Raw genomic sequence first — 11249 nt, 5'->3', positions numbered from 1 at the left:
CCTTGCCTGGCTGTTACTTACAAGTTTGAAATATGAGAGACTTGTTCAGAAAGATTTGGAGAACATGGGTTGATGTCCAGTCCCTCTTAGTCCCAAGAGCGAACAACCCCCAAAACAAAGAGCACAAACAAAAGCCTTCCTCTCCCCCCCTCCAAGATTTGAAAGTATCTTGTCCCCTTATTGGTCCTTTGGGTCAGGTGTCAGCCAGGTTACCCGAGCTTCTTAACCCTTTACAGGTAAAAGGATTTTGGTGCCTCTGGCCAGGAGGGATTTTACAGTATTGTATACAGGAGAGTTGTTACCCTTCTCTCTATAGTTATGACAGCTTTCCATCTGGTGCCAGCTGCTCTTTCACACTGTGGACAGTTTATCTCCCAGCATTTCATGACCAGTTTCCTTTCCATGGACCTCTCATCTTTTTCAGTTTGATTCCTGTTGCTGGCACCCTCGAGGTCGCAAACAGAGGGGACATTGTGGTGCCTGCTGGAATGTCTCTTCTAGGGTTATTGCATTTAATCTGGAAGAGCTCCTCACTTCCTCCATGTTCTCGTCCTTTTCCCTCCCTGCGTTGCTGGGTCAGAGCCCGTGCCGTTCGACAGGGCACACGGGATCTAGGCAGCGTCACAGTGGGAACACAAGCGATCCCCGTGGACAGATTGCTAATTTGGAGACAAAGAGGAAGTCCTTTGCTGTGTGTGGAACCCGGAAACCCCAAGGATGCTTGTTAGAATGGGTGGATTAAATGCTTGTATTGACACCAGTAATGGGGCCTGGCAGTTGTATTTTCCATGGATGACACTCAGCTGTAGAGCTCATTACTTTTAGACAACCTTTACCTCATCAATCTATTGGAGCAGGTCCTCGACCTCTGTCACTTGTCCATCGACTTCAATGGGCTCTGTCTCTCTCCTAGCCAGGGAGCATTCTGAATGCCCATGATGGGTTTTCCTTTGAGGAGGAGGTGGCGGGTTCGCATCAGTAGCGGCTGGAGAAGATGTCTAGAATCAATATGAAAGGATGAGGGACTAGGACTGTCCAAAGGGCTAGGACAGGGGTTCTCAACCTTTTCCCTTCTGATCCCCTGCCCCCCATGCTATAAAAACTCCATGGCCCACCTGTGCCACAACAACTGTTTTCTACATATCAAAGCCAGGGCCGACGGTAAGGGATAGCAAGCAGGGCAACTGCCCAGGGCCCCATGCCACAGGGCATCCCACGAAGCTAAGTTGCTCGGGCTTCTGCTTTAGCCCCAAGTGATGGGCTCAGGGCCCCGGGCTTCAGCCCTGCATAGCAGGGCTTAGGCTTTCTGACCTGGACCCCAGTGAGTCTAACACTGGTCCTGCTTGGTGGACCCTTGAAACCTGCTCATGGCCCCCCAGGAGGCCACTGGGCTAGGAGGCCCCAGGTGGGTCAGATCAGATCAAAACGGATACACTAGTTAATGTAGCAGACCTGGAGGGCCGAGACGGGTGATTGAAACAACCTAGGAAAGCAAGACATTTCTTTCTGGGGAACCTAAACTTTTGCTTGTCGCTGAATCTGAGCCACGTCACTGTGGCTGTGACTTGGTGTTACACTGTGAGTTTTATGTCTAAAGCATAAAATTGCCCTGAAGAGGGGCCTGAGCAGGCTGTGGGTGTGGAGCTATTCCTCCAGGGCTGGGAAGACAGGCCAGCAGCCCTACAGGTTTGCACCTCCTCTTTAAGGCTAGAACTCAGTCGCTAAAGCCTTGGATGTGTGAGCGGACAGGGCAGAGGGCTCTGCCTGCCTGGAGGAGGTTGCAGATCAGGGCCTAACTGGCTGGCGCTAGGAGGAGTCTTGTCCTATGAACAGTTATTTCCTACTTGTCCATGGCAGCATTTCTTGCACCATCCTCTGAAGCAGCGTCTGCTGCCTCGTTGGAAACTGGAGTCTGGGCTAGTGCATTTCTATAGTGCCTTCCATCAAAGGATCTCAAAGCACGTGACAAGTGGTCACTGATGAAGCTACCCCATGCTCCCGCTAAAATAATCATACTTGGTGATTACATGATGCTTTGCCTCTCTACAGCAGCCTTATGGAGGGGGGAGGGATAGCGATAGCTCAGGGTTGTGAGTTCAATTCTTGAGGGGGCCATTTAGAGATCTGGGGCAAAAATTGGGGATTGGTCCTGCTTTGAGCAAGGGGTTGGACTAGATAACCTCCTGAGGTCCCTTCCAACCCTGATATTCTATGATTATTGCCATAGTGTCTGAGGTACATGTCAGATCTATTTTACACATGTGTAAACTGAGGCACAGCAAGGCTGAGTGGTTTGCCCAGGGTCAGGGCAGGAAGGCCCCAGTCTTGCAGCGAACTCCACCCTGACTTCAATGAGGTATACCGCTCAGAGGTGTGCCAGAGTCCTGGTCCCCAGTTCTGTGCTCTTACCCCCTGAACTCCACTGCCCCCCTCTGTTCAGGGAAGGATGACTTAGGTACAACAGGGACATTGCATCTATTTGTTCAGTAAAGCTTTTTATTCAGAAAAATAAAAACAAAACACCTCAAAAATGAGAGGATTACAGTAAAAATCTCAGCTAAGGAGGTGGATAAGCATAAGGATCACATTGCATACAACACAGCATGTGCCAGAAAGGATTGAATTAAAAAACAATAATAAACGGAAAGAATTAAATTAATTTGAAAATAAAAGAAGCCCAGCGAAGAAAACTGGCAAAGAAGATCAATGCATTGTATGGGAGGTTGCTGAGAGAACACACGTGTTCCCAACGTGGATAACAGGTGAGGTCCATGGGTCTTGCTAGTTCATTAATATTCTGCAGTAATACATTCTGGATTATAATAAATAAAAAGAAAGTGTAAAAATATATCTGGGAAATTGAAATCCCCATCTGTATGTACTGGCCTTTTCACAAATCTCTCTTCTCTGCAAAACATCTCTCAATCTCAACGGGCTTCCCTTCTTCTTCAAGAGGTCTAGCTACCTCTAGTGACATCTAGGGATCAAAATGGGATGGTAGATACAGAGTAGGTCCCGGCACACTGCAAAGCAAACAGATCCTTGCCTCTTGCAGCGCTGACTTCCTGTTCCACTTCTTCCTTAAGCTCTGGCTTCACTTCAGACTGGTGGTTACGTATAAATAGGAAGCTATCCTCCTTGTGCAAAATTGTTGGATGGTCCTTACTACAAACCTTGATTGGAAAGGCGAACCTGTGAGATACAAGCGGGCCACTGTTATGAGTCAAGGCACCTTAAGGTACTGCTGTCCTTTTAAACAGATCAAGAAAAGCAACTGATACAAGTGGTGTTTGTTTTGAACCGTTCCAGTTCATCTCTCCTCAGTGTCTGGGGAGTCTAGTTGAAGCTGAAAGGTTGCTCTGTTCTGATGCTATTCAGCAGGAGTGGTACATTTTTTGTTTTGCTGGCCTGTTTACGAAAGCTCCTTCTCTGGATCCCGTCCCAACCCATTTCCCCTCTCACTCTCAAACGCTTTCCTACTGTTCTCTCATTTGCAGGTTGCACTGGCCAATACGGCTTTACAGAGCCAAGATGTCACACAGAAAACTGTGAGCATTTGACTACTGCAGGCATCAGTTTTAAAAGTTCTGTTCTATTTTATTTTTATTCCTAGGAGTATTTGCAAGAAAACAGGATCTTTTGTTCTCTCAAAAATTCATCTGCTCACATTACCAGATCCCCCTCTGAAGTCACACTTTTCTGGAGAGCTGACTTGACAATTGCCAAAACAGAGTTAATGAATGTCCAGTCAGCTTCCAAAGAGTTTTGGGCTGGGCCATGGTCATGCTCCTTATTACCGGTTATTCTTGAAGTTTTGCATGGGTTTTTGTTGGCATGGATGTTTGAGGAATTTCTAGTCCTTATTTGCATAGTTGCCTGCAAACAACATAGGCTATTTCATTTGTTGTTCTCCTGTCTGAGAAGCTAATCATCCAGTCGGGGATAGAAACAATGCCATGTGATTTAGGTGACCAATCACACATCACCGAATGTACCGTTCCCAGACTCACCATGACTTACATTTGTTCATATCCATTGGGGCATGCTTGCAAGCTGCAGACTGAGTGTCAGAAAACAGGAGCAGTTTGAAAACGAGACACCGAATAAAGGGTTGCATTGGCTGGATAACTTATTCGAAGGGCCGTGTAGCTCAGGAGCTAGGACTCAGGTGTAGTAAACGTGGGATTGTTTACTGAGGTCAGTGTTGTTCTCTAGCTCGCAGACTGAGAAACACAGGAGAGCTGGCCAAAAAATGTGGAACAAAGAATATGCTGGACCAAAAAAAATTACCTTTTAGGGAATCCCCCCCCCCCCGAAATATTGGTAAACAGCTTGATTTTTCAGCATTGTTCCTTTTTTTCCAATTATTTTTTACCATGTATTCATTTTTGTTTACTCTTTACGTGTTCAGCACCAATTTTGAGTGCTTGAGTTAATCACAGGTGGAGTTTTTCCTAAACCAAACATTTTCTACTTCCACGTTCTAAAAATTTTTTTTGGGGGGGAGTCAATTAAAAAAAAGGTTGGAGGAAATTTCCAAAACCGAGAAAATGAGTCAGTTTTGGAAAAAAAGCAAAACAAAAGAGTTAAAGTTTTGCCGTTTTTGTTTTGGTCAGCTCTGGACCCCAATTTGTACTGCTCAGTTTTACCCCACAGGGTGTGCCTACGTCCTGGTCTGGATTCTGCAATATGGGAATGGATTGCTGAGTGGGGGGCGCTCAGAGAAGAGCAGCATGAGCTAAATCACGACAGAGGGCACAAGAAGTCTATGACTATCTGAATGCCGTGCACACCAAAGAGGGAGAGGAAATGATTAAGGCCCTTAAACGTGCTGAACTTGAAGCATACAAAGAGTCCTGTTGAAGTCGATGGGCATATATATGTGCTAAAAGTTATGCATGTGTAAAAGTGTTTGCAGGATCAGAGCCTAAATCATTCCTCTCCCTCTTTGGTGTCCACAGCATTCAGATAATCATAGACTTATTAAACCCTCCATCATTGTTTAGTTAATGCTGCTCCTCTTGGCACTCCCTGCAAGCAGCGATGAACTTCCATATTCCATGATCCAGACCAGGATTTCAGCAGACCCTGTGCAGTAAAACCCTGGGCCTCATTCTTGGTGTGATATTCAGGGCAATGGAAGGAATCTAAGAAAGGGAACATTTAGGATGAATATAAGGGGAACTTTCTCAATAGCTATTAGGCTGTGGAACGGTCTCCCCAGGGAAATCGGGGCAGCCGTTTTCCTTTGGGACATTTAAAAACTGGACTGGACAAAAGTAGGGTGACCAGACAGCAAATGTGAAAAATGGGAACAGGGGGTGGGGCATAATAGGAGCCTATATAAGAAAAAGACCCCCAAATTGGGACTGTCCCTATAAAATGGGACATCTGGTCACCCTAGACAAAAGTTGGGAATCCTGCATTGGAAGGGAAATGACCGAATGAGGCTTTTCCACCTCGAACTCCCATGCGTCTCTGTTGTCGCAAATGGAGCATGCTGACGTCAGGAAGGGAGGCCCCAGGAGGGATCCGTGAACTCTTCGGGCATGTCTCCGCTGCAGCAAGGAGTCTGGGGCACCTTGGGCTGGCACACTCAAACACAGCAGGGTGGATGTTGTGGCCCCGGGTGGAGGCTCAGGCTAGGAGACCGCATGGCTCGCCTGAGCCTCTGCCGGTGCCATAATGGCCACACAGCTATTATGTAGCATGCTAGCGCGAGCCCTGCTAACCCAAGGCCGTCTCCCCGGGCTGGGCGGCTCGCTCCCTGCCGCAGTGGAGACGTACCCTGGAGGAACCAAGCTCCCGTCTGTAATGCAAAGCCTGACTCTGCTGGGGAAGAGGAGAGAAAGCAGAAGGCGGCAGGTATGGATGAAATGCTTCTGACGTTCATTCCAAACCAAGGCTGAGCCCTGCCATCCTCCCGGCCGCCCGGGGGCAGATGGGATGGATGGAGCTGCAGTGCTTGGCCGCCCCTACAGCTGCCATTGCTCTCTTCATCCCCGAGCCTCCATGTGACTGGGGCTCAGTGGCTTTTCATGGGGTTGCGCAGGGCGGAGTCAGGAGAGAGCCACGTTACATAGCAATCCCAGCAGCTTTAACCCAGGGGAGCTGGGAACCCATAGCCGTATAAGGCCTTAGCGAGACTTACAGCCAGTGAGCAAGGAGTGAAGGGGAAGAGGTAGACAACCCCGCCCTGCAAATGCCCTGGGACCGGCAGGCTTGGGACACAAGTCCTCCTGGATCACACTGTTGGGAAGCCATGGGAGTTACAGGTTCTCAGGATCATGGCCCATGTTTTCCTCTCATATAGACTTTCTACAGAGGGGGAAGGGCCTTTGGCCAGGGCAATGCTATAGTTAAGAATTTAAACGCAAACCAGAGAGGATAGTCAAAGTTATAGTTTCTTCCTAATGTCATCCCCTTGTCTACATGTCATACTCTGGGCTCCTGGACACTGAACTGCTGGAATATACAGATACAAGAGTGCGGGAGAAATGCTTCGTGTGGGAATCCCGGACCAGCTTCTCAGCTGATGCAAGTTGGGGTACTTCCAGTGACTTCAGCTGAGCTCTGCCAATGTGCAGCAGCTGAGGAGCTGACAGCAAAACCGGAACTAGCTTGGGCGTGATTTCCCGCTCCGTTCCTCCAGTTTTACACCACTGGAATCAGCAGATTTGAACTGGACTAATGTAGCCGTGAATCAGGCAACCTGTGTGTTTCAACCCTCAACCAGAATGGTGCTTTTGCAGTGAATGTCCTGTATTGAAACAATAAAACTGGTGATTGCATAGCGAAATAAAACCGTATGTGAGCGTATTTTAAAGCGTGATCATCAAAAAAGATCAGACTTTGAAGTAAACACTATGGCCCAGATCCTCAAAGGTATTTAGGCATCTAACTCCCTGTGGATGCCAATGGGAATTAGGCACCTAAATACCTTTGAGGATCTGGACCTATCTCTGCTTCAAGTAGGTGCTCTCTTTCTAGGTACATTGGCCCTGATCCAGCTAACCCTTCCATACAAGTGGATGTCTGCATCCCAATGGTGAGCCTATTGACTTCAACGGGGCTCTGCATGGGCCCACCGGTCCATCCACATGGAGGCCTGTGATGATGTCTGCCTCTCTTACTGTTGTATGGAATGATGACCGGTGACGTTTTACACTGCAGTGAATCGCTGATGCTCTCCCATGGACCACCAGCAACCCAGGTCAGCTGGCTTAATATTGCTATTTGGTGCTGCTGAGTGCTAAGATACTGATCTACGGAAGAGTCAGGGTTGCCAACTCTTGGGATATTTGGTGTTTTTCCTTAAAGCCCCAGCTCCAGGAGTCACGTGAAGACATCCAAAATCACAGATTTCATTGGAAAAAGTAAGTTTCTAGCCCCTGTGGTTGCAGAGAAAACCTTGAAAACGTGACCCCCAACAGCTCATAAAAAGAACCCCACATGTATTATTTTTTCTCAAATCTCATGACATTTTAGCCAATCTCATGACCGGAGGGGGCAGCTTGATCCGGGATTCTTTGAACGCTAGGGCTTGGCAGCACCAGGGCCCTTACTCCTGCATTGCCTCTGGAGGATCCCTTTACACACACGCACCGCTCCCTGCTGAGGGCGGTGTCATGGGACCTGCAGGACCTCATAGTCGTCTGTATTGACTTCTGTCTTGACCACGATGATGGGCCCGTTGTGCGCGCCCGTCTCCGGCAGCCCGTCTGCGTCCTGCTCCTCTGCCAAGTCTTTCCCCTCCCGCTTTCTCAGATGGTTCCTCTGGTGCCTTTTAAAATGCCCCAAGGTGGTGTAGCTCTGCCCACACTCAGAGCAGATGAAGGGGCCCCTCCGGGTGTGGGTGAGCTGGTGTTTCATGAGGTTGGCTTTCTGGGAGAAGCTTTTCCCGCACTCGGTGCATTTGAAAGGCACCTCTCCCGTGTGGATTCTCTGGTGGGTGATCAGGATCTCTTTCCGCTTGAAGTCTTTTCCGCAGGTGTTGCATTTAAAGGGCCGGTCCTCCGCGTGGGAGGGCTGATGCAGGAGCAGCTGGGCCTTGTCAGGGAAGACCTGGCCGCACTTGCTGCACCTGTTGGGTTCGTACTTGGTGTGGACCCGCTGGTGGGTGATGAGGGCTATCTCCTTGCGGAAGCCCCGGCCACACACGTTGCAGGGGAAGGGCCACTCCTCGCCTGGCTCGGCCTTGCCCGCGTCGTTCTCCCCGCGCTTGGCGTATTTGTTGGGCTCCCGGGCGGCCTCGTGCTCCCTCATGTGGACTCTCTGGTGGGTGGTCAGGGCGATTTTCTGGGTGAAGGCCCTCCCGCAGGCCGTGCACTTGAAGGGCCGCTCGCCGGTGTGGATCCGGCGGTGGACAATGAGCCGGGACTTGTCGATGAAGCCCTTGTGGCAGTCGGTGCAGCGGAAGGGGCGCTCCCCGGTGTGGATGCGCTGGTGCACCACCAGCTGGGCTTTCTGCGTGAAGCTCTTCCCACACTCGCCGCACTTGAAGGGCCTCTCGGTGGCGTGGAGCCGCTGGTGGCTGGCCAGGTTCTCCTTGGTGCCAAAGCCTTTGCCGCACTGGGGGCATTTGTGCTCCTTCCCCCCCGAGACCTCCCCATCCGGACGGCCCCTCTCGTGGACTCGGTGGTGCTTGATGAGGGCAATCTTCTGGCGGAAGCCCTTGCCACAGGCGGCGCACTGGAAGGGCCGGTCGCCGGTGTGGATACGCCGGTGCACCGTCAGCCGGGACTTGTCGATGAAGCGCTTGCCACAGTCGGCGCAGGGGTAGGGCTTCTCGCCGGTGTGGATGCGCTGGTGGGTGACCAGCTGGGTGCGCTGGGTGAAGCGCTTGCCGCAGTCGCCGCAGACGTACGGCCTCTCGCCCGTGTGGATCCGCTCGTGCTTGGTCAGCTCCCCCCTCTTGGTGAACTTCTTGCCGCAGACGCCACACCGGTGCGCCCGTTCCTCCGTGTGGGCCCGCTGGTGGTTGGCAAAGTTCCCTTTCTTGGTGAACATCTTGCCACACTGGGTGCAGGTATAGACCTGGCTCTTACGAGGCGCCGTCAGGTCCCCCGGATGGCTGCTGCCTTTGCCGTTTTTGGCAGGCAGCCTCCCGTCTGCCGCCTCACCAGGGCTCCCCTCAGTGGCGGCCATGCTCCCATCTCCCTTCTCCCTCTCATGGACTCTCTGGTGCGCCATGAGGCCTACCTTCTGGCTAAAGCTTCTCCCACACTCGGGACACGTGTGGGGTCCCTCGCTCTGGTGCTGGCACCGCTGGTGCCTCAGCAGCTGCCCCTTGCTGCTGAAGCCGTCCCCGCACTCGACACAGACGTGGGCCTCCCCCCTGGTGTGGGTCCTCTGATGGCGGATCAGGTGGATCTTCTGCCGGAAGCGCTTCCCGCACTCGGCGCAATGGTAGGGTTCCTCCCCGGTGTGGATCCTCTGGTGGGTCACCAGGATCGACTTCTTCTTGAACTCCTTTCCACACGTGCCGCATCGGAATATCTTCTCCCCGTCCGGCGTCGACTCGGGAACGATGAGCTGCGAGGCGTTGCCAGTATGGGGCCCGCCATGCCGCCGCGCCCCCTCCCCGGTGTGGACCCGCTGGTGTTTAATGAGGGTGATCTTCTGGCGGAAACCCCTGCCGCACAACCCGCACTTGAAGGGGCGGTCACCTGTGTGGATACGGTGGTGGGCGACCAGCTGCGACTTGTCCACAAAGCTCTTCTGGCAGCTGCTGCACTTGTAGGGCTTCTCGCCAGTGTGGATCCTCCGGTGAACAATGAGCTGTGACTTCTGCGTGAAGCATTTCCCGCACTCGGAGCACTGGTAAGGTCGCTCCCCGGTGTGGATCCTCTGGTGCTCCTTCAGCTGTGACTTGGTGATGAACCTCTTCCCACACTCCATGCACGGGAAAGGCCTCTCCCCTGTGTGGGTCCTGAGGTGCTTGGTGAGGTCCACCTTCATCTTGAAGCTCTTCTCACAGTCGGTGCAAGAGTAGGGCTTTGCTTTCTGTAAGGATTCCTTCTGCGCCGAGAGATCTCTCTGCTGGTTCACGCCTTCGTGGCTGGCCTCCTCTGCCCTTCTGCTGGCTTGCTGGCTTGTTTGCTTTCCTGCTGTGACGGCACTTCCCTCCTGCTCCTGGTTCTCCACCAGCATCTCCTCCTTGTGGGTCTTCTGGTGCGTGGCTAGGACGCCCTTGTGATTAAAGCTGTCCCCGCAGATCGTGCAAGTGTACATCTTCTCCCGGGGTTGCTTGAGGAGAGTTTCTACTTCCACCTTAATAACCGTCAGCTTCTCCATCGTCCGGTTTCTCGGGGCTGAGCTGGCAGGAAGCTCACGCACAAGAAGAGCGATCATCTGGGGTCTTTCTTGCCATGTCCTCCAATTTTCTTGGCCTGCCGAGGTTCAGGGGAGCTTCTGAGCCTACAAAGGCACTGATGCCAGTTTTCATGACTCCCCTTTGGGCGGTAATTCTTATTTCCCTTCATCTGCTGGGTTCAAAAATAAAAAGACAATCAGGCTTTATTTCAAAGGCCAACGAGGAAGGAAAACTCCTATTTATAGCAAGATCCAATGGCTGGAAGTGGAACCTAGTCAAATTCAGATTGGAAATGAGACACATATTTAACAGTGAGGGTAATGAACTACTGGAATAATTTACCAAGGGTCATGGTGGATTCTCCATCACAGGTAATTGTTAAATCAAGACAGGATGTTTTTCTAAAAGCTCTGGTCTAGTTCACACAGGAATTCAGGGAAGTCCTATGGCCTGTGTTGTACCAGGGGGGCTGGGATGCAGGGTTTTGGGGGGGATGTTGGGAGCAGGTGGGGCTGGGGGCCGGGATGTAGGGTTTTGAGGGGATGTTGGGAGCAGGTGGGGCTGGTGGGGATGAAGGATTTTAGGGGGGGTGTTGGGAGCAGGTGGGGCTTGGGGGTCAGGATGTAGGTTTTGGGGGGATGTTGGGAGCAGGTGAGCCTGGGGGGTCGGGATGTAGGTTTAGGGAGGATGTTGGGAGCAGGTGGGCCTGGGGGGTTGGGATGTAGGGTTTTAGGGGGGATGTTGGAAGCAGGTGGGGCTGGGGGGTCAGGATGTAGGGTTTTAGGGGGGGATGTTGGGAGCAGGTGGGGCTGGGGGGGCTGAGATGCAGGGTTTTAGGGGGGATGTTGGGAGCAGGTGGGGCTGGGGGGGTCGGGATGCAGGGTTTTGGGGGGATGTTGGGAGCAGGTGGGGCTGGGGGGGTCGGCATGTAGGT

The 11249-nt window shown here is 51.9% G+C and overlaps 1 protein-coding gene across 4 annotated transcripts in view; it reads right to left on the bottom strand.

Annotated features, from left to right (window-relative positions):
- Positions 1-2487: 2487 nt before the first annotated feature.
- The window catches only part of LOC112122115 (zinc finger protein 271-like), a 22148-nt gene continuing 13386 nt past the window's right edge, over positions 2488-11249 (bottom strand). The window contains exon 2 of one of the 4 annotated variants that reach the window (XR_003899814.1): positions 2488-3192. Coding sequence is in view for 3 of the 4 variants with exons in the window: in XM_026652113.1 (XP_026507898.1) it covers positions 7627-10353 (2727 nt within the window). In the remaining variant the exon portion in view is untranslated. Of the gene's footprint in view, positions 3193-5340; positions 10488-11249 lie in introns of those variants that run through there. The other 3 variants (XM_029911636.1, XM_026652113.1, XM_026652114.1) reach the window with 3 other exon arrangements.

The sequence above is a fragment of the Terrapene carolina genome, unplaced genomic scaffold (assembly GCF_002925995.2).
Source record: "Terrapene carolina triunguis isolate 2854851 unplaced genomic scaffold, T_m_triunguis-2.0 Scaffold111, whole genome shotgun sequence".
NCBI lineage: Eukaryota > Metazoa > Chordata > Testudines > Emydidae > Terrapene > Terrapene triunguis.
Note: the sequence above shows the minus strand (reverse complement) of the source record. Positions and strands in the feature narration are given on the sequence as shown.